Source organism: Cinclus cinclus, chromosome 19 (genome assembly GCF_963662255.1).
Source record: "Cinclus cinclus chromosome 19, bCinCin1.1, whole genome shotgun sequence".
NCBI lineage: Eukaryota > Metazoa > Chordata > Aves > Passeriformes > Cinclidae > Cinclus > Cinclus cinclus.
In genome coordinates this window covers 4,109,706-4,133,019 of record NC_085064.1, presented here as the reverse complement: position 1 = coordinate 4,133,019, position 23,314 = coordinate 4,109,706, and the positions used below count along the sequence as shown (strand labels likewise).

At 53.5% G+C, this 23,314-nt stretch overlaps 1 protein-coding gene across 3 annotated transcripts in view; it reads right to left on the bottom strand.

Moving 5' to 3' along the window:
- RALGDS (ral guanine nucleotide dissociation stimulator) overlaps nucleotides 1–23,314 on the bottom strand; it is a 56,781-nt gene that overhangs the window by 14,436 nt on the left and 19,031 nt on the right. The window contains exon 1 of one of the 3 annotated variants that reach the window (XM_062505944.1): nucleotides 9,414–9,593. The exons of 1 other annotated variant lie outside the window; for it this stretch is intronic. In XM_062505944.1, coding sequence (XP_062361928.1) covers nucleotides 9,414–9,593 — 180 coding nt within the window. Of the gene's footprint in view, nucleotides 1–9,413; nucleotides 9,594–23,314 lie in introns of those variants that run through there. One more of the 3 variants, XM_062505946.1, reaches the window with a different exon arrangement.

The following is a 23,314-nucleotide window of genomic DNA, read 5'->3' as shown; positions in this document are numbered from 1 at the left end:
AAGTCGATGGAAAAAAAAAATATCCTGCCGACACAGCAGATACAGCTCTTGCTCCACCACCCTGAGCCCTGTGCTCGTGATGGCCCTGCAGCATCCCTGCCCTGAACCAACACCTCCACAGGGGCAGGCTCTGAGCAGAGCAACTGCTCTGCCACCGACTCGCCCACACCCCCCGGGGCATTACTGGAAGTGAAACCAGGACCACACGGCTGGTGAAAAATGGTGCATAAAAAATTAATATAGGTACTGCTCTGCAAGGTTAAATAAAGATCGAGTCTCTCATCCCAAGTCATTTCAGCTCAGAAGAAAAGGTTTGTGTTTTACCAAGATGGAACAGGAAAATCTGTTAAAAAAAACCATGTAACTGAAACAAGTTGAAAAATTGATTGATTTTTTTTTTTTTCTGAGTGTACAGTAGCACCTGGAAGTCACATGCAACACGCCAGTTCCCCAGTGCCTTGTTCAAATGTGAATTAAAACATGAGGGGTATCCTGAAGAGTTCCAGCCTACCTGACCTAATGCTAGGCTATCAATTCCACATCTGAAGCAGGGCCCTGGTGCACCAAATGTGTTATTTCTGCAGCACCAAGAGCTGCCAGGTGTATTGGGAAAGGGTTGGAGATGAGGCTGGCACTCAGAGCTGATGTTCCTTGAAACTGATTGGAATTGTCACACCTAAAATGTTAATCCTGGCTTCACACATGTTCACCAGGATACACAGACTCGTTCCTTGTGGCAGCTCCAGGGCAATGCCTGTCCTTTGAATGGACCAGCACCTTCAAGTGACTTCATCTTCACTAAAGTCTTTACATGCCCAGAGACACAAATCATTGAATACTCAGCCTGTGCACCAGCCCAGACAGGAAAGAAAAATTGTCCTAAGAAGTATCAGCTGCAATAAAGTCAGCTGCTTTTGCCAAACCTGCCCCTTGCCTTGGCACATCCATGTCTGCATGAATGAAGGTCTCACCTGGGCACACACCTGCAGCACGAGCAAGGTGGGATATGCAGGAAGGGGAAAGCAAAGATCACAACTGCCAGGTGTAAAACACCAGCCCAGCCCCAGGAGGAGGCTTTCAGCTCCCCATGCCATGTTGTACCATCCCACTGGCCCCACACTGACATTCCCAGAGTGTTTCACCACGCAGTATTCCCAAGCACCCCGGTTAAGCTGTAAATGTTAATGTCTGTGCACTAACACACCTGCTGCAGCTTGCAGAGGAGAAAAGACACCAAAGTCACATCTCCCTGGAATTCTGTAGGTGCACATATTGGGCTGCCCAGGCTGGGGGTTGTCCAAAAGCTACAGCCTTGCCTGGCCACACTCCGGCTGACAGAAACTGCATCTTTCCCGTCCGTGCCCATTTGAACGAGGTTAATTTCAATTTAGCTGAGACACATCCTTAGCTTAGATAAGCTGAACCGAAATAAGCCCTAGTGAAATAAACGTGTCCACCGATGTGTTTACTCTGCCTTACTTCAGCTGACATTCCCTCCACCAAACCTGGTGTGACCGAACATGGGCAAAGCTGACAAGCCCAAACCTTTTGGGGCCCCCCTCCTTACAATCCCATGGCCACAGCTTGTGCAGAGGAGGATGCCCCCAACCCAGCCTGGCCCTGGGCACACTCTGCCAGCCGGATCAATGGCACCACTGTGCTCCTGGGGCAGCAGAGGGGCTCGCAGTGCCGGTGGCACAGGGACAGGCTCGGCCGTGGCTCGCTCTTTGTGTGCGTGTCTGCACCAGGGTGACCCAGTAAACAGCTGAAGCAGAGAAAATGCAGGAACAATCCAGCGCAGGGAGGCAGAGAGGGGCTGTCGGTGGAAGGACGGCAGGAATAAATGCGAGGCTTTGTTCTGCGGTCGTGCCCTCCTCGCCCAGCTCCCACCCCGGTCGGGATGACGCTCGGCTCCTCCATTTGCTGCTGCCATGTGCTTCCCGGGATCAGCCAGGCTCGTCCCAGCCTCCTCCTGACACCCGCAGCCCCAGCGTGTCCCAGCACAGCCCAGCAGCGGGTTTCAGGCCATCCCCTTGGCTCCGCTGAGATTCTCCCCTTGCAGAGCATCCCGCTACCCGTTCCCCTCCCCGCGGCGCCCGTGGGAAGGTGGAAGAGGCAAGAGCGAGCACTTCTGCTTTGTAATCAACAAAATCTCACCTTGGGACTATTATTTAAGTAGGTGTCAACAAGGCAGGAGGTGCTACACGAGCAGGTGTCAACAAGCCGACACCTGGGGGTGCAGCCGGGATGCTCTGCCAGCTCCGGGTGATTTCCACACCGAGGCAAATGAGATTTTACGATTAACTGGCACCTTTGGGGAGAAAAACAACTGGAAAAGGATAAAAATCCCGCTGTTGTCAAGTGCCTGAACACACGCACCGGCAGCCTCAGCAGTGAGGTTTGGCACCGGGTCCTGCCCTGAGCGCTGGCTGTGCAAGATCTGCCCCACAAGGAATGCGGGTACCCAGGCAGGGAGGATGAATTCCCTCCCCAGACCCTCAGCCCTGAACTGTAGGTGAGGATTTGGCCATGGACCACGTCGGAGCAGCTCAAACACCACCCAGGTGCCTGTTCCTCCTGACCACAGCACCTTGGGGAGCCGGTACAGGCACGTTCCCACTCTGACTCATCTGTTCCTGCACCGTTCATTCCCTGGGATTAGCAGCCATAGGTGAGCATTCCTGAAGCCTTCCCTCCCGTTGAATTAAAATTATTTTGGGGAGCATACCCAAAAAGCTGACATGAACAGTGACTGTGGGGGAACATCCACGTGAAAAGGCCAGAAGTGCCCACCTTCCTTCCCTGACTCCTTTCCTTTGATGTTGCCTGCATTAAAACAGGTTAACTCTCAAGCAGAGGTTTCCAGAGCTGACTTTTGCTGAGGAACACACCAAAATCCATGGGAACGAGGACTGGGAGAAATTGAGTTTGTGGAATAGCCCCCCCAAGAAGCACCTCGGGGAATAAGTGTTTGTTGTGACACTGGGGTGATGCATAGCTACACTCTGAGTCACCCCAGCACTGCCAGGGAAGAACCAGCCAGTCCTGTCCTGTCTTCGTGCCAGTTCTCACTGTCGCAACCGGGACTGAATCGAGCAAACCACATTGTCTAGAAATCCTGTAATCCCAGTGACTGTCACCAGCAACGGGCACCGCCAACACACTGCTCAGCACGGGGCTCCTGACCAGCACCACCGCAGCTGGGGCCAGCTCGCCATTGAAGATGTAACCAAAAGCAAACAAACAGCAGCAGAGGAAAGCTGGGTTGCTTTAAGATGATATACCATCCTGAGAGCTGGCCTTGCTCTGGACAGTCTGCAGTGATTGTTGGGGTCACAGCACGGGAGGGTTGGGGGTGACACCATCAGCCCCAGCTCGCATCCCCCAGCCCTGCTGCTGCTCCAGTGCACAGAGCCAGACCTTGCCAGCAGCAGGCCACACGGAGCCTTTTAGACAGGTGGCTGACCAAAATCCCTGGGGTTTCATCCTAAATTGGAAGGTGAGGTCCTGAACCCCACAACCACATGAAGGTGATGCTTCAGCATCCATACTGACTTCCCTCCCACAGCTGAGCTTTGCCCCTGCCAGTCCCAGGCAAGGTGCTTTGCTTTGCCCAGCTTGGCTAAACCCTGGTTTCCTGAAGTCAGTTCCAGCTCCTAGAGGTGAGCCCAAAGCAAATACATTTTCACAAACACACACTGACTGGAGCAGGAACCTGAGGCAGGTTCTCAGCTTTAGAGTCTCCGTGGAGACTCAACCACTGCAAGGAGCGGGGAAAGGCTGCGTGGTTTTGCTCCATCACGTGAAAAGAAGTTCTGGTAAGATGGGTAGCAAGCCCTTTGCAAAGCAGGTTTCCACACAAGCCCTCAGTTCAGCTGCTGGAGTGTGGTTACCAGAAAGCAAAGCCGCTCTAAAAATAATGCCTCAGCATTCCAGATGAAGTTGCCTCCGATGAGTTTCCTCTCCAATCTGCTCCGTTTGCAAGTTACACCAAATTTTTTTCCCTCCCATCGGCTCTGAAGACTCGGCAGATGCCTGGCAGCCGGAGCCATCCCCATCCTGCCTCTGCCGAGCCCGGGGCTCCCCAGGCAGCTGCTCCCACCAGCCCCACGTGCGGAGGGAGGGAAGCCGCCCTTTCCCGTCCCAGCATGTTTCTGACAGCAGAGCTCATCCAAATACCAACAGTGTAATGAAAACAAGCTGCCGTGGAGCCAGGCGAGGCAAACGGGCCACGCCAGGAGCCTCTGCATGTGCTTCATCTCCACTGACATTCAGCTGTCACATAACTCCTGACCCTCAGGTAGAGGGAACTAGGTGTTACCTAATGTAAAAGTGCTGCCCTACAAGAACCCGCGCCAGCACAGCGCCGGGATTGGAACCAAAAACCGGAGAGGTGATTTGCATAACATCACAAAAACAAACCAAAGCCAGGGGAGAGGACGGAGGTTGGAGGTGCTGCAGTCACCACTTCACTGCGCCGGAGGAGAGCAGCGTTTGCTCAGCACAGCCCACGCTGCCACTTGCTGAAAGTTGGGAAAGGACTTTCCTGGCACCGCTGGCAGAGCCGTTCCCAGAGCTGTTCCCAGGGGTTAAGGGAACAAAAGGCCCTTCCACAAAGGCCCTTCTGCAAACCCCCCGTGCTAACAGAGTGCCCAGAGCAGCCCGTGCAGCTCTGCCCCGGCTCCCACCCCCTCCCCGTGACTCCCTTCAGGCGACCAACCTGCCGGCCCGAGGAGCGGCTGGCATTACTGGGATTACTGGGATTAGTGCTCCGTGCCTGAGCTCAGCACTCCCTTTCCCTAATGGCTCAGGAGCAAAGTCCAAATGCATCGTTACGGGGCCTGCTGTGACGGCAGGTGAGTCTCCACCTGGGCAATGAAACGACTGATAACTGGAGTATCCAAACATCCCAGTCCTTCCCCTGCTGCCAGCGTTCCCAGCACAGTTTCAGTGTGATGCTTCTTCCTGGGCACCAAACCCCACTGCCAGCATCACCTTTCAGCCCACAGATGCTTCTCTCTGCAAAACAAAGGTCCCACGGACTCCTGGAACAACAAACACACATTTGGGACCAGCCACGGATGCTGCTGTGGGATCTAATCCACGCAAACAGCACAAGACGAACGCATTAACCTGCAAACGGAGTAGTCCTACAACTCAACCCTTTCTCCCCAAGGCCAAAGGAATGTTTCAAACCCCAGGCCCCGCAGGTGCCATCCCACCAAAGCAATGCACAAACCCTGCCTGGCCATGAGCTGTGCTGCAGCCCCCCGGGGCCCCCCGCCAGCAGCTAAGCCAGCTTTGTATCCAAATCCTGCTCCTTAGCAACCACATTTTTTTCCCCCCTCTTGCTGAGTCTGTGGGAGATGAAGAAATATTTGAGAACTGAGACAGCCCTGCTGCAAGGATATATTTAAATAAAAGGAGTATGTCCGTTTGAAAGCCAGTCATTAGGCAGCTCTGGAGATAAGGGCGTTAGAGAAAGTGCGAGCAGGGCATACCCAGCCTTTAAATGTGGTCTGAAGTGACCTAAATAAGCTCTTTCCTCCTTCAGTTACACTCCCCCTGGGGGACACAGTGGCTGGTTAGAGAGCTGGGAAGGGAGATGGAGGAGCTGCTGGCCAGAACAGCTCAGGGGGCCCTAAAAACAGGTCATGGTCTGGTCCTAAGTGTGGGTGGTCACAGCCAGCCCCCCACATCCCAAAAGGTGGTGGGTACCAGCTAAAGGAGACACATCCCTGCAGGCACAGCTGGCCTGATGATGATGATGACACTTTCCAAAGCCAGGCACAGGGAAGTGGGGAAATACTCCAAGACTGCATTTACTTGCCCCTGCCTGGTGATACCACCCTAAGCAGTGGAGCAATAGCGTGATCTGGGAAAAGGGGCTGAAGCTGAGTGATGCTGAAGCACAGGAATGGCCTGCGGGGTGGTTTGCCCATTCAGCCTGTGAACAAACACAGATTTCAATTTCCAGGGCTGCCAGTCTGGTACTAAATCTACTAAAATCTCAGTGAGACCCCAGTACGGGGATCCCAACCCTTATGGAAACATGGCACAGCAGCCTCTGGGTAAAACAATTATTACACAAACACATTTGGAAGCTTCTCCTCAACTTCTCCCTAACCATATCAAAAAATAATAAAAAAAATCCATCCCACCCCTGTTAATCCCACCCTGCATCAGCCACCAACAATCAGCATCCCAGCCTGCTCCAGGCCTCACCACAGGCTCCAAACCTCTCTGGAAGGGAGCCAGAAGGTAGGTCCCCATCCAAGAAATACCAACAGATGATGTTCATCTGGCAAATTGCAAGGGACATATCAGGTTGTGCCTGGGGGAGGAGAACAGGCTGAGAGAAAAGGATCTTATTCCAAAGGCACCATAGGAAGTGAAAAGAAAATGGCTTTTAAGAGATATCTTTGCCTCTCCCTCCCAGCTGTAAAGAACAAGCACTGACCTACAAGGCATCTGGGCTGAGCAATTCAAGTTTTCAAGGATTCATTTAGAAACTGAAAATCTCCAATTGTTCAGAAAACAAACACAGACAGAATTACAAGGACATGGGCTTTTTTATATGAAAGAGTCAGCCCGGCCTCGTCAGAGGTTCAGCAGCATCAGCTTCATGAAAGTTTCAGTCTGTGTCATCTGCAGTGGTGTTTTAGGCCATTCCTGGCCAGCAGGACCAGGAGGGACACCAAATTCACTCTGTGGCTCCTGCTGGACTGGAAGGATTGACACTCACTGCTGAATATGGAATGGATTGGAACTGAAAAGGTCAAAGCAGAAGGTCTGCAAAGCTGCTCTGTGAATCCCCCACTTGAGACAGTCAGTTTAAATTTTCCATCCCCTGTGGTTAAAATCACGGTGAGAACACTTGGCTCACATGGCCAGGAGGCCTCAAAGTGATGCCTGGTGATCGATACCGTTGCTGTGGGATACAGGCAAAGTCTTCCCTGCTGCCATCCCTGGGGGCTCAGTGAGGACCAGACAGTGAGCCACATTCCCTGCAGCCTGCCCAGCAGCTTTCCAGGGATCCTCTATTCCCTGTGGGACCAGACTACCCACCCACGAGCTGCCACAGCTCTGCAAACTCTGCTACAGCTCTGCCAAAACCCAGCACAGTTCCCTTTGGCAGAGGTGACAAAGGTCCCACCGTGTCCTGGGGACTGTCACCGGGGCTCAGCAAAACACTGCTGATCCCTGGGGGTTCTTATTCAAATAATATTCTCCTCTCAGTGTGCATCTACAGCTCTGCCTGAGGACTGCAACCCCACCAGGCCACCACAGTTGTCACAACAATGACACATTTTTTCCTTTCCCCAGTCATGCAATGAACACCCTGTGCATCTCAAAGCTGCTCAGGAGGCCGTGGGTCACCGTGCACCCCTCTGGGACGCCCCTTTTCTCACCATCACTTGCAAATAGGTTACAAAAAGGAAGGAATTTCTCTATTCAGGACTGGGAGGAGCGCTCGAGTGAGTGGATGCTGGGGTAGTGCCCTGACCATTCCCCAGCATAAACCCACGTACAGCCCAGGGCAGAAAGGTGGGCAGAGACAGCTCGGGAGGAGGTCTGGCTGGCAGCTGTGCCCGTGCCACGCTCAGGTGAGCGGGGCTTTGCTCAGTGGGATCCATACAAACCCTCCCTCATTCCCGTCACTTTTCCCTCGCAGCCGCATCGCCCAAGATGCTCCAAAGCCTCTCCGGAGACTCCTCCAGCCGGGGCACCGTGTGCCAGGCAGGCTCTCCCGGGGATGAGAGGAGCAGCACTCCGCATCATCCCCTCTTTTCCCTCTTCTCCTCCCCCTGCTCTTGCTCTCCCTGCCAAAAGCGCGGCCCCTCAGCCTCCCGGAGCGGCGCGGGCCGGCCAGGCTGGACTTCCTGCCAGGCATAACACGAACCAGATGATGTGCTCCAAACCATGTCAGTACGCCCACCCCCAGGAGAGACCAGCAGGGAGGGGAGAAGGGGGGAAAAACAAGCTGGATGGAGCTTTCATGAACTCTCTGCAGAGATGATGAGCCGCTGCCACCAGGCCAGGGGTGAAGAGGAACAGCCGGAGCCTGAGCTCATCCCTTCCTGGCCGTGCCTGACCAAGACTTTCCATCACAGGTTGTGGGGTTGATCGTTTGGCGCTGGGAGAAGGAGCCATTGCCCTCTCCAAAACACCGGCTGTCCTCAGCGAGTATCCGCACAACAACTAAAGAGGCTTTAGTGGTGATTCCCCCCCTCCGCCGTCCCCATTCCAGCGGGAAGCATCCAGAGCAGCACATCTGCAGCTGGCTCTAAATCCCAGCAAAGCCAGACTTGCTGACCCTCGCTGGTATTAACCCCTGCACCGCCAGGGCTGCGGCTTCTGAACAGCAAAATCATCCTCCTGCTGAGCTTCTCCTGACACACCGTTTGCTCCCGATCGGCGACACTCCCACCACACCGACGACGATCATGCATTACTAAGATAAAAGGCCCAGCTCTGACTCAGATTATTTCGGGTGCCTCCACATGCAACTGCCATCAACAAAGCACTCGGGCCTCGCTGGGACCAGCCTGACTTTGAACCACCCGAGCTCGATTCCAAACAAGCACAAATATTTTTGCATCCTCCAGGAAAGTCTTCCCAGTGCCCGTAACCTTCCCAGAGGACACTTTTGTGGTTTGGACAAGCCTAGAGCTTTTACAAGCAGCTCAGATCTGAGCAGACTCCTGCCTCCTGCAGCCAAAGTCTCAAATTTTAAAAGCCCAAAGTTTTAACAATCTGCCCCTTTCCCTGGCTGCCCAGAGGGAGAGCATCTGGTTTCTCCCTACAGAGCCTGGCAGCTGCCTGCCAGTCCTCAGGGACACAGGGACTCACAGGAAAAAAAAAAACAAACAAACAAAAAAACAAACAACAAAAACAAACAAACAAACAAAAAAACAGGGGCACGCATTTATGCAACAAAATCAAACACCTAAAGTACCTAAAGGGGCCTAGAAGAAGGCTGGAGAGACTTTTGCAAAAGCAGGGAGTGATAAGGCAAGGGGGGATGGTTTAAGCTGAAGGAGGGTGGATTTAGATTAGACACTTGGAAGAAATTCTTCTCAGTGAGAGCGGTGAGGCACCGGCACAGTGCCCAGCGAAGCTGTGGCTGCCCCATCCCTGGAAGCGATCCAGGCCAGGTTGGACTGTGCTTAGAGAAACCTGGGATAGTGGAAGGCGTCCCTGCCCATGGCAGGGGGTGGGGAAAAGATAATTTTCACCGTCCCTTCGAACCCAAACCACTCCGTGATTCTACGTAACAAAATTCCGAGAAACACTCCGTGGGTGTCCACAAACTCCGGGCCAGCCTTACCCACGCTGCCAGCGAGGCGGAGCCCCCCCAAAGCAGCTCAGCTCCCCCAAAGCCAACTCAGCATCCCCCGCACCGCACTCACCTCCAGAGGCGGCAGGTCGGGGTCGAGCTGCGTGAAGCTGTGCAGCACCACGGGGCTGCTCTCTCCGGCCACCTCCAGCCTGACACCGCCCCAGAGGCTCCTCGCCCGCCGGCAGCCCTCGAACATCCTCTCGGGGCCGGCGGGGACATGGTGCGGCGGGGTCCGGCGGCGGCTCACCATCGGCGGGGTCGCCGCATCCCCGGCCCCGCAACCCGCCGCCGGCCCCGCCAGCCCCCCCGGCTGTCCGGGGAGCCGCAGAGGAGACGTGGGGGCGATGCGATGGGATGCGATGGGAGGAGATGAGATGCTCGGGGGGAGCGGTGCGGGAGCTCCCGCAGCTGCGGGGCAGGAGCCGGGAGCCCGCAGCCGCCCCCGCGCCGAAAGAGCGGCCTGATGTCACGGCGGGGCCGGGACGGAGCCGGCTCGGCTGTAAACCAGGCACTGGATTTCCTCCCGCAGCCTCCGCCCGCCCCCGGGGGCCGGCCCGGAGCGGCTCGGCCCCCTCGGGGAGGGGAGAACGGGGGATACGGGAGGCGTGAAAAGCCCCGAGGCCACAAAAAGGGGCGGTGGGCAGGAGGAGGATGCTCGGGGGGCTGCGGGGGTGGCCGGAGCCCCAGCTGGGTGTAACCGGGGTGTTGCCGATGGTGGGAGGGAGCGAGCAAAGTCACACCGGTGACAACGGCTCTGCCAGAGGATCTTTGTGTCGCCAGGTGCTCGTGAAGTACCCGGGCTTCACGAGCCACTAGCCGAAGAAAAAGTGTTAACTGCGAGCGCGTGAATATCATCAGCACGTGTTTTCATCCGAGTATTATCTCAGCCCATGAGCTCAGCCCCCACCAGCGGCGCCCAGGGCACTGCCCAGCCCCTCGCTGGCCACAGCTGCGCTTTATAGCACGGCCCCAGCCCTGCGGAGGCAGCAGGCGCTGTCCCCTGCGACATGAAGTGATGTGACCCGCGGTGAGTCAGTGCCAGGCCCCCCATGCACAGGCAAAGAGGGGATTAGGGACCAGGGCACCTGCTCTCAGCCCAGCAGGGACTCCGGGAAAGTAAAACGAGCCTGGGGGACAGCAGGGCTGCAGATCCCACTTTAGAGAACCCCTGCAACACAATTTTGTTTTCAGAGGCAGAGAGAAGCGGGCAAAACTGTTTGTCATTCATCAGCCCCCTGCGCTGAGCACAGCGTGCTCCAGCCCTCCCCTGCTCTTCCCCTTCCCTCCTCACACACTGCTGAGAAACTGCATCACAGGGTCCGGGCAGTTGCTGCTGACACCACCAAAACCTGGACTTTCATGCCTCAGCTCCCTCCGCAGCTGAAATAACATCGGCCTTCCAGCCCCGCAGCTTTATTTCCAGTGAGGACACGGAGCCAAGGCTCACACGTCCAGCTCTGCCCAGGGCACCAGCAGCTCCTGCCCGGGCAGGAAGGGATTAACAAAGCTGCCAGGCTGTGATAGGCTTCAAACTGGAAAGTTTACCAGGCAGAAGGATGAGCCAGGACAACGTGGGCTATTGTCCTGCTTTATCTGGAGCCAAAGAGGCCAAAGGGGACTTCCTGGACACTCTGGGAAAGGGGACCCAGCCCAGCAGCAGAGCCTTGCACTGCCCGTGGCAGCCCCATATCTTTGGGGGAAATACACATTTTAAGCCTTCCCAGGCACAGAGATGCAGCCCTGATCCCTGCCCAGGTCACCCTGCAGTGCCAGGTGGGTCACTGGAGCTCTCTCCGCCGCAGAAGGATGCGATGCTGCTCCCTGCAGAGGTGTCCCAGCCCCACGGACACGTCACACAGGAGCCACGTGGCACTGCAAGATGTGCTGTGAAACTCAGTGCTGTGCATCACTTCGTTCAGGACATGCTAAAATCAGAGGCAGGGACCCTATTTTCCAGCAGAAATCAGTGTTGTCTCTCTGGGCTGTGAAATATTTGGAGGGAGACTCCGCTTCATGTTTGAGTCTTAGGGCAGAGTAATCACAGTCCACCCATGGAATCGCTTGGCACAGCTCGAGTGCACACAACAAACAACAGCACCACTCATTTTCAGCTGGCAAAGCCCTCCCAGAGCCTCCCAGCTTCGTCTGACCTCTGCAGAAAGATGCAGCTCTGTTTGATGGGCAATTTTCACCACCCCTCAGTTGACCACTAAAGATGGTTTCAGGGGAAAAACACTTCTGATAATGGATAATAAATAATATAAGGCAGGAAGGCAACTGCAGGGGTTTAAAAATAGCCAGTCAGTTTCCTTTCTCCTCTCTTGGGAACCTTCTGGGTCTGAAAAGCAAAACACTCAAAGCGGGGTCAGGAGCCCAAGTTCAGGATGTTTGCTCTGCCTAGCTCACCCCAAACACTCAGCCGTCAGGGGCAAGGCTCTTGAAAATCATGAGATTCAAAACAAATAACTTTTCAGGGCTTCTTATTTGCCTCTAAGCACACAGCTGAAAGGGAACAGGCACGATCACACCCTCAGGTTTCCCTCCGGCACCCTTGAAGGTCTAGAAATTGTTGCAAAATGTGGATAATTGACACGCGCTTGACTTCAGGGATTTAAGAAAACGATCCATGCTTGAGTGACTCATTAAAAAAAATATATATATATACTGTCAATTTGCACTTGGCAAACTCAGCAAGAAACTTTTCACAACACGCTGAGCTTTTTGATGTCATCTCTAAGTGTCCCATCAACTCTGGCAGGCCCAGGAATTGGATGCTGTGGGAAATCCATCGATTATTGTCTTTCTACCACTATGAAATCAGCTCTTGGCTGGATAAATACAAACCCACACGGCCAACACCAGAGCAGCTCTGCTCCTCTGCTGCAGTCTCCAGCTTTTCCTGCATAGTCAATAACGTGGAGAGGGTAGCACAGAGAAGCTTTTGGCAACTTTAAGTCAGTTTTCTGGTTTGGGTCAATCTGATATAGTCAGGACCTGCAGATTCAGACCTCAGTTAATAACCGGGCTCAGCCTGGACCCTGAGTTGTCTTTCCCCAGCACATGGTGCCTGAGCATTCCCTCAGCTACATCCTCCAGCCCTCCTTTGCCTTGATCTCTCTGCTCCGCTGTTGACTGGGGTTTTGCAGAATATTTCCTACAGGGCAAAACCCACAGTGACCCAGTTCCTGTGCTCAGTGCTGCTGTGGAGTTTTTTTCCCATCAAGCTGCCCACCCCAAAGCATGGCTCACAAACACTTCCACAGGAGTTGCTCCTGCCAGGCATCAGCTGCCTGCAAACACCCCAGTGCTCCTGCCACCATCCCCAGGGCACTGCCACCACCCTGACAAACCCAAATTCTCTTTGAGCCTCAGTGAAACCACAGCTGCAAAGAGCTGAGCAGGGAAGGCAGGAATGACCCTCACCACCTCCAGCTGAGCCCCTCTGGAGCATCACACACCCCCAGCTTTCACTGCTGGACCAGTGAGGGACCCAGGACCCAAACCAGCAGACTCTGAGGGGAACTGGGCTGCTTATGTGGGAGTTGCAACATTATCTGGCCTCTGTCCCAAGCTCTGGCACCAGCTCACAAGGCGCGTCCGTGTCAGGCTCTGACATGGAGCCCTTAGCACTTCCTTCTATTGTGTAGCTGGGGAAGCCCTTTTTCTTGCTCTTTTTAAGGCATTTTGGAGGAAAAGTGCTACCTAGTTACAAGAATTACTAACTGGAGGTTAGGCATTATGTGCTAGATCAAAACTTATTGATAATTCAAAAAGTTTTTTGGGCATTAAAACTTTTTGGGCCTTCCAGTTTTGATTGGAAAAGAGATTAGTTTTCACTGCCCAGGCTCAGCTAGAAGGTTATTTTATAAGAAATAATAGCAGCAGCAACAACAATAACAATAAAAATAACAATAATAATAATAATCCAACAGTAAACAAGCAGTACTATCTCTTCCACTTCATGATGAGGAGCAAAGCTTGTGCAAGAAGGGAAAATTATGTCACTGCTCCATTCATACGATCTGTACCGAGATGTGAGATTGGGTCCCCCCCATATTTGGGGACCAACAGATCTCAGACCCTCACAGACCCAATTCTCACTCACAGCATGATCAGTGCCTTGATTTAAGCAGATTTAGATGAGAGCCACCCACCACTTGCCACAGCTTACAGCAGACATGGATTTTAGGAGACTCTGTGCTGTGCATTTCAGATCCAGGGCAGTCAGACCATTCTGCCTCCAGGTTTTGGTGTTTCTCGGGGCCCTTTTTGACCGATCAGGCACTGTGAACTGTTTGTGCTGGCAGGGAGGAAGGCTGGCTCGGGCTGTCCTGTCCTTTGTGTCCCTTCTGCCAGGGACAGCCCTTCCCCAGCTGCAGCACCCCCTGCTCCCCTCGGCCCCCCATGGGCAGCCACCGATCTGGAACCGGGTTAATTCGGGAGCACAGCTCTCCTCCACACCAAGGATTAACACAGCCAGGCAAGCCCCTAATTACTGTCAGCTTCTAGCAGAGGAAGCACAGCAAATCCCCGGGCAATCAGGATCTAAAAGTCTCCATCCAGCTATTCTGTGTTTCATTTCCTGCAGCCCCTGTGCACAGCTGGGCCACGGCATCTCCTGCCGAGGCTGCCGGCTCCTGAAGCTCAGCAATTATTCCACAAGCCCTGGAGACTCAAGAGTTTGCAGGAATATTTCTCCTCCATCCTACTCCTCACACCACCCCCATGGCCATAGCAGAATCACAGATTTTTTGGGGGGTTGGGTTTTTTCAGATTCCACCAGGTTTGGGTTGAAAGGGACCCTAAAGATGATCTCCATGGGCAGGGATACCTTCCACTACCCCAGGCTGCTCCAAGCCCCATCCAGCCTGGCCTGGAACACTTCCAGGGATCCAGGGGCAGCCGCAGCTTCTCTGGGAACCTGTGCCAGGGCCTCACTGCCCTCACAGGGAACATTTCTTCCACATATCTAATCTAAATCCACTCTCCTTCATTCTGAAGCCATTGGCCCTTGCCCTGTCACTCCAGACCCTTGTCCAAAGTCCCTCTCCAGCTCTCTTGAAGCCACTTTATGCACTGGGATGCTAAGATTGCCACAGAACCTTCTCTTCTCCAGGCAATTTATCAAGTGTTTGAGGAGCTTCCATTAAGGCAGCAAGCAACAATACAAACCTCTATTTCCCAAATTTTCTGACCTCTAAAAGCTCATCAGAACAAGGCCAACATACAAGGTGTGGGGAGATCAAGCCACTTTCTCAGAAAGAAGCGACCACAACACACTTAGGGCACGCACATGGACAAAGAAGAAAACACTCAGAAAAATTAAGAGGCAAGATACAACTGTGAATACCGAAACGTGCCCAAAAAGCTGAAGACAGCAGGGCCCAAGGTGTGAAAAGCACCAAGAGACCTCAGAGCGCTTTGCAGGGCACTGCTGGCAGGGGGATGCAGGAACCAAAGCTGATGCTGCTGTTTCAGGAGGATCACAAGACACCCAGCGAGTTTTGCTAGGAACCATCCCCACACCGGGATGAAGCTGCAGCTGCAGCTCCCGGTGGCAGCGATTTCTCTTTTTCCACGTGGCTCTCCATGCCGGCCAGGCACTCCCTGGAGTGCAGAGTTCAGCAGGCATTAAGCTGCTGCAGCCTGACACGCTGCAGACACCCCAGAGCCCCTCTGCTAAGGACTATTATTTCTTGAGCTGTTTGTCTTTAAAGGAAGCTTTTATCTCCCTATCACCTTTCTGCCAGAATGTTTCAGTCAGCTCTTTTAGCAAATACCACCTAAGGTGCTTGCAAGCAAAAGAAAAACAGGAAAAACATTTCTCCCTGTTGCTTAGCAATCGGTGTGTGGCGAGTTCAAGCCTCCCAGGTGCTCCGTTATTGTAATTTCCATCCTTGCTTGCTTGGCTTGTCTGCAGAACAGCCAGGGAAAGGAAAACCGCTGGTGGAAAAGAGGGGAAAGGTTATGGAGCCACAAAAATTTGCAGGGAAAGGTGGGAATAGGTGTAGCCCCTGAAGATAAGGGAAACTCATTTCTGAAATCAAGCTGTTCCTTCTCATCTGCCAGAAAAATTAAACGAAATAGCGAGATTTCATTTTATATTGGAAACGTACATCCACCACCTGGGTGGATACAGAACAGAGCAAAGCTCTGGCTCTGCTCACCTTTCAAAAACACATCCAAGGGCAGGCAGTACAATTTTCCACCCACAACAACCAGCCAGAATGACACGTTCAGCTGAATCGTGTAAAAGGAGAATCCCAGAAATGAGAGGCTCTGGCAACCAACCCACAGAGAAATCCCAGTGGATAACAGAGAAACTCTGCTTGGCAGAGCAGCTCTTCCTCCTCCTCAGCTCCTGTCCCAGCCCAGGGTCCAGCCCTGCTCCCACCTGTGCCCTCCCTGGTGGGCTGTGCTGCTGCAGGGACAGGTACACTCACCTCACCTGTGCCAGACACACAGATGGGGAATTTGTGCATCCTACGCTCCAGCCAGGAGAGCAGCTTTATTCCAGCTTTATTCCCACTGGTTCTTCTGAGCTAGGGAAGGCCAGGAGAGGCTCCCCCTGCCCTCTGCCCAGGTGACAGCACGTGCAGGGCATCACCGAGAACCTGGGGACGTGCTCTGACCCCACACTGCTCGTTCTCCCTGGGGACAGCGATGCAGGCTGGCGTCTGTGTCACCACCCCAGCACGCTCAGACTCAGCTCCCTGAACCTGAACAGCACCATTCACTGCCCTGCTGCTAGAAGGACGTGCCTGGACACACGTAGGGGAGGGAATGATGCCATGGAGCTGCTGAGAAGTCCAAGAGAAAATTGATGCCATAGCACAGGCACAGGGAAGAAGTACATGGAGTTGTTATCTTGCCCAAGATTGAATTATATCCAAAGGGCAGCTTAAAAATGGAGCCAAACAGGTTGCAAGGTGCTGAGTTGATCTGAAGGGATACAGGTAGGGAAATAAAACAGATTTGCACAAAGTTATGCCAGGATAGGAATAAAGTGGAACAGATTTAAATGCCACATCATGGGAATAAACAAAGCAACAGCAAAGTGTTCCATACACAGAACATTAATAACACCAATAAATAACTGAGATTATCAGAAATAAGAAACCCAGTTAAACAAGAAAGATGGGATGTGAAAAGGACGTTCCAACAATGGTCCTGTATCTCCTCTGACTGCACAAATGTCAGGGAAAGCACAAATCAAAACCCAGATGCGTCGGGAAGCTGCAGGAAAGCTGACTTGATCTGAAGTGAGGAGTGATACCTTGGAGCCAGGCTCCAGCAGAGTGAAGAGCTGATGTGATTGAAAGTGAGCAGCCAAGAGAGGAGCCAGAGGGCCCAGAACAGCCGCAGGGATGAGGGAGAGGAGCTGCAGGAGGAGCAGCAGCAGGAGAGACGTCCTGCAGCTGGACCAGCAGCCAGCGCCCTGGTGCTGACACTGAGTGGCCCCTGCCAAGTCATCTGGGCCAAATTCACCACGGGCTGGGCAGGGATGCAGTGAGTGGACATGAAAACATTCTGCTGTAACAGCCTGAGCACACACTTACTGGTGTTGGCCACGTGAGAGTCAGGAAAAGGGGCTGGCAAGAACTGGAAAGGGAAAGTTTCACTGCCCAGCCCTGAGCTGGCTATTGCAGAGATGAAACAAACAGTGACATGGCTGAAAAGTCAATTAAGAATTGGAAAAGTCTTTCACTATTCCCAGGTATTGTTAGGCGCTCAGACAAAGGATGTTTAAAAAAAATTATTTTCCCTTTGGTAATTACCACTTTGAAAGGTTTCCGCTCCGCATTGTTTTAGTGGGGGAAGTTATTCCAGGGCCTCTCTCCATGGCCAGCAGAACTCTTTTAGTTGTGGGGGTTTTGGAGTGGAGGAGCAGTGTTGTCCCAGACAATACCGTATGTGAGGGGCTGAGGGCCAGGTCTGTCCCTCAGTTACAGTGGCAGAAATATCAACAAACTCATCAAATGCCACCAAGTCACACCACGGCTGAGTCCAGCCACAGTGCTGCTGACCCTCCCAACTTTTTACTTTCGAGTCCATGATTTATATTGTTTTTCCTCCAAGCCTTGGCTCTGGGAATCATGTTGAGTGCCGAAAGAATTTCAGGTTTTATTAAAATAAAAGGTTGTCCCATGAGCACTGAAACTACTTGTGTTGCTTCCTACGGTTTTGTGTCTCGAGACTGTTTTTGGTGCCTAAAAATGTACAAATTGAGAATGAAAATGTTTTTGTGGTTAAGTGTTTGTAAGAAGCATCTCCCACGTGGATTTGCTGGTGTCTAATAATACATGAACTCATGCTACAGATGTTTTGGGACATTTACAAGATTCTTTTCCTCCTCTCAACCATCTCATTTCATCATCTCTGCATAGACTTAATTATCTGCGAGCCCTCAGCCAGATCTGTGCAATGCAGGTCAGCAGGTTCAGAAGTCATCTGGGGAGAGAGGGCACAGGCAGAGGGACACCAAGACAGCATTAGCCTGATTTTGGTAGGAAATTAGATTTTAAGCTCTTTCTGGCTCCCCTAATGGCAGGGAAAGCAGCGAGGAAACGTGACCCAAGCTCCTGCAGGAGGGTCAGGGAGCAGACAGAGAAGGGAACAAGCTGCTCCACGAGGTCTCACCCAGACTTTCTGCAGCACTGGGGCCCTGAGGAGCTTCTCCCATCATTGCCTCCCATGGCACAGAGTGCACGGCCTGATCCATCCATCCATTCCTGAGCTGCCAGCACCGTTGCAGGGTGACTTTTTTCACCTGAGCAGTGAAGATTAGACCTGTATTGATGGTTCATTGCCCAATGCCACTCGTGCCACGCGGCTACAGAGCAGTGTCAGGGTTTCCATGACATGTGGGCACGTAACACGGTGGCACAGATGGTGCCACCCAGCCAGGGCATGCACTGAGTCATCTCTCACAACAGCCAAACCCCTGGGGAGCTTCCCTTTCCCCCTCCTTGCCCCAGCCCCGGCTGAGAGTCACCTTCCATAAAGCTCCTTCCCAGGGCGGGTGTGCCAGGGCACAGCTGGCACTCGAGGGCCCCTGGGAATGGAAGTGTGTCACAGGTCTCAGATGGGCTCTGGTGCCATTCTGTGGCCTGTCAGCAGCAGCCAGGTCTTCGATTGACCCCAAAGTAACTGGGGAGGGCTGGGAGAGCAATTTCCCCCAGGGGCTGTGGGTGCAGAGGCGTCGGAAAAAGGTGGAGCTGAGCCCACTTAACTTGTCCATCTCCTCCTTTGTGCTTCCCACATCCCTGTCTGCCAAACAGAAAGGGAAATCCGGGATTTTCAGCTGCTTTTGATTCTCTCTTGCTCTGCACACAGCAGGGTGGGGAGGGATTAGTCTCCATTTCCTGCCTCCAGACAGCGCCAGGGCTGCCCAGGCAGGACCCCCCTGTTCAGGGGCTCCCCGACCCCACGACCATGACACTGCCAGACCCCAGAGGGCTGGAACAGCTCCTCCATCCTGCTTCCCCTGCCCTCAGCTCTTCTCCCCAGAGCCCCCAGAAGCACCTCCCAGCTGCTCTGCTCGGCCAGCCCAGGCTCTGGCCCCACAAACCACATTGCTCCTCCTTCCTCGCTTGGTTGCAGTTTCTGACTCGCACTCAGTTTCCAGCACGGGAAGGAGAAGTGCTGGGGAGAGCACTGTGATGAAAGAAAATCCCCTGACTCTCAGAGCAATGCACACAGGAGCCTAAAGGGAGAAGGATGAGCAAGAAGGGGTTATTAAAGGAGATTTTTGGGTGCTGCTTTCCTGGCGGGCAGGAGAGGAAGCCCCCTCGTCTTGGGTTAGCACTGCATTTCCCTGCCACCAACATCACAGCCAGACACTGCCAAGATTGTCACACCCGAAACAGCCTTGTCCTCCCAAACAGATATCTCCAGGTGAAGGGCCTGATGCTCACAGCTGTCCTCTGGGAGCTCACAGCACCTGAATTATAAAGGCAGCTATCAGCAGAATGGGATTGGCTATTTCCCACTCCTGGGCTTCAAGAGGAAGAAAAAACCCAATGTCCTGCTGCCAAAAGCTGCTGCAGCCCCAGCACACCCAGGGACAACCCTGGCACAAGCCCAGAGAAGCCAGGAGAGGAGTGAGGACAAGGGGCTGAGGAGATGCCTGCACAGAAATGACACAAGAAAATCAACAATTCAGATTTTGAATGCAAACAATCTTTGATGTTCTTAAAGTCACATCTTCACCAGAATCTGCATGGAGGAGGAGCCCTAAAGCCTGAGCTCTGGACCACAACACTGGGGTGCACCATGTGCTGCCCTCTCCAGACACCATGAGTGATGCCATGCACATGACTCCAGAAGCTGGGAGTTAAAAATACCAAATATCACAAGTTGTGCCCCAACTGAACCAACCACCAGCCCTGCCTGTCCTGTTACACCATTGTCATATGATGGGGCAGGCAGGGGGATCTGGGGAGAACCAGCTCCTGGGGCAGTGGAGCCAATCCTTCCAGCAGTGTCGATACCACAAAGCACTCCAGGCTCATAAAAGAGCCAACACCAAGCTGCATCTGGCTTTCCCCCCTCCCTGTAGTGTTTTACCACCTCACCAACAATTGCACTGAAACCAAAGATGCTCTTTGCATCTCAACAGCACTTAACAGCCAGCAGTGAGCTGGTACAGGACAGGACTCCTGGCAGGGATGTTTCTTAGCAGTATTTGAAGCTCCCATGGCTGAATCCAGCCCTATCTGGATACAGCAGCGGCACCTATGTGTGCTTGGCAATGCTTAACAAAAGCAAGCTGCTCTCTCCTGCACAGGGACACCAGTGAGCAGCGAGGGGCAGGGGATCCTGCAGAGCCATGTGTTGGCTTTGGAGCAGAGCCCAGAGCCCCGCGGCTCATCGAGGAGCGGCCGCTGTGTGTGACAGGAGGACATTTCAGCAACACCTCGGGCCACAGGAGCGCAGCTCGTGTCAGCAAGGAGCAGTGCCACCACCTCCGTGGTGGCAGCCACATCCGAGCCCAGGCAGGGTCCAGCTCGAGGAGAGTCAGGGGCACTCAGCATTGCCACCCTCAGCTGTCTCGGCTGCTGCACAGCCAGCCCCAGGGCTCCTTGAAACACGGGGTAATTAAATAGGGTTATCTCGAATGGAGTCCCTGGATGAGAGATGCCCGGGGTTACACCCATGCTCTGCTGTTATGCTAAGGGTTGTGAATGGGGAAACCCTCCATCTCCCCTGTGTTGGCAGCTGGAACGCTCCCAATGAACGCTGTAGTGACGGCAGCCTTGTCCCTGCCCCAGCCTGGCTGCAGGACCTGGAATGGGAGGCTGTGCAGAGGAGGGGATGGAGCCAGGAGCGGGCAACACCCGCACCCACAACTCACCACCTCCACTTCGGGAGGGCAGCAGAGCCAGGGGCAAATAGTCCTGGCGCTCTGGCAAAGACCCAAAGCAGGCATCAAACAGCCTGCGTCTGATGGCCTGTGCTGTGCCAAACCAGCCTGCAAACTGGATTTGCCTTGTTTGAGCAGCCGTGGGCAGCGGGCAGCGCTCACGGCACGCTCCTGCAACAGCTGCATCCGCAGGCGCTGCCCCGAGCCCGATGCACGGTGACAGATGACAGCAAATTGCACTGATTGAATCGAACTGTCAGGAGGCAGCTGCTCCGTGGCCGATTTGCCGTGAGTCAGGGTGCCCAGCCCCGGGGGCAGGGATGGAGTCAGATCCTGCCAGCAGCACATGGACACAGGGACCTGGCTGTGCAGCTGCCTCGGCAGTGCCCCGAGCCACGAGAAAAGCTCTGCTGATCCCACGGGATCCTCAGGATGGAAACTGAGAGCAGAGAGTGAGAGAAAGCTCAAAGTGCAGGGAAGAGATCCCATTTCACTGGAAGAGGGAAAGTGCAAGAGGCAGAGTCTGTGCCTCCGGGAGAACCACATCTATGGAGTAAAAGCTGCACAAGGAGCAAATTCTCACATTGCCCTCAAGCTTCAGACAGAGAAGTTGGTGCTGAAGGATGGGGAGGAAGAGCAAAGAAGTAGAGAAACACTCCAGGAGGTCACCTTGAACATCACTGTCTTAGCTAGGGACAGATTGTAATGCCACCAAAATCAGAGGGTTGACCTTGATGTGCACCAGCTGAGGATGTGACACAGGGCATTTTACCTCATTTTCTCACAAGCACAGACGCAGCCAGGCCACTTAAAAAAATACATTGGAAATAGATGGACTGAACAACTACTGGAAACATAGGCTCGCAATACACAGAGAACTAGCACAGCTTTAATTGCACCAGTAACTCTATGAGGGCAGCAGTGAGAGTTTGTCAGGCAATTCCAGCCCCTGCAGTGAGCACACGGAGCTGTGGCACACGTGAGGCCGCCACCACAGACCCACTGGTGTGGCCATACATGGGCTCATGACATTTGGTGAGCACCAGGCATCTCAAAACCTGCAAACAGCATGTCCCAGAGGTGACAGAGTTCAGGCAATAATGACAAGGCCTTGGCCAGCATGAGCCCCAAGACAGGCTGTACCCCAGGGAGCTGTGTCAGATGCTGACTGAGGCTCCAGAGGTCTGTGCTCTCATTCTGCTTCAGCAACTCTTGTCTGCGTCAACACCATCCTGCTACCTGCTCATTTGTAGCAACCCTGGCATTACTGGCCTGGCAGTCCCTGGGCTGTATTTCACAGGTTTATTCAGTGTGGGACACAGACACAGGCAAAGGCTCTGGATGTTTTAGCACCAGTGACCCAAACAGCAGTAACTGTTTTTCCTTTTCCCCCATCCCTTTTAAACCAGTGCAGGGGCTCAGCCATCACACCAACTCTTCCCTCTCTGAAGCCTCACCCAGGGCTGGAAACAGGGATAGCTACCACCCCAAAACCTCCTGGGACAGCATCAGCCACAGGCACAAGGCAGAGTGTTCATGGTCTCATGTGCTCACATGTGCATCTGGTGGGGTTCAGATGGCTCGTGGGGCAGTGCTGGGACAAGCAGCACAGAGGCACAGATCAGCAGAGGGGTTACACACAGCCCCGGGGGCTGCAGGGACACCCCCAGCACTGCATGGATTCAGAACTGATCCCAAGATTTTACATACAGCCTGCTCCTAAATCTCTGTCCTTACAGATGAGAATTAAACCTGGGAGTCTTTTTCCATAGTTTCACATTATCTTCAAAGAACCAAGCGGTGATTTCCCTGAGGGAAAATGAGTTTGGCCAAGAGCAGGGACGGAGAGATTTGTTGTTTTTGTCTGTAACTGTGGTCAGGAAATAGTCCTAGAGCTCATTTTCAGCTCCTCCCTCTCGATAACATCTACCATATGCACGCAGCGGAAAAGAGAGACCTTTGCTACTGACACGGCAGACTTTGATTCACCCCGGCTTCAACCTGGGATTGACACCAGCAGCAATTCCCTGTCCCTGCTTGACTCCCAGTTAAAGCCGTTCCAGCCCCGACAGCTTCAACCTGGGATTGACACCAGCATCAGCTCCCTGGCCCCGCTGACTTCCAATTAAAGCCTTTCCATCCCCGAGGGGGAAGTAACACCATTCCCACCCAGTCCTGCAAGGATTAATTGGCGATTTATGCAGCACTCCAAGGTGATACCGGTGCTGCGGACAGGAACAATGAAGCCGGAAATTAGTAGCTCATTACTGCTGGTCTGAAAGTTTTCTTTCTGTGTGCCTGAGGAACAACGTTTCACCCGGGATGCCCGAGTTGCAGGCAGCTAAAACTCTTAAAACTCCACCGAATGAGGTCTCAAATGCGGCAGGGAATAAGCCTGTGCTACAGCAAACCTGGGAACTAATCATTTGTTCCCATCTCCAGCTCCTCTGAGCCTGGCTCTAAGGTCAAACCAAGCTTTTATCTTCTCCTGCATTTCAGTATGCTAAGGAAAAAAAATAATATTAGAGGAATAAATTAGCATGTGAAATGCAATTTAACTAATTAGCTCACTGGAGTGGAAAATATCTGCTAACCACTTTGAAGTC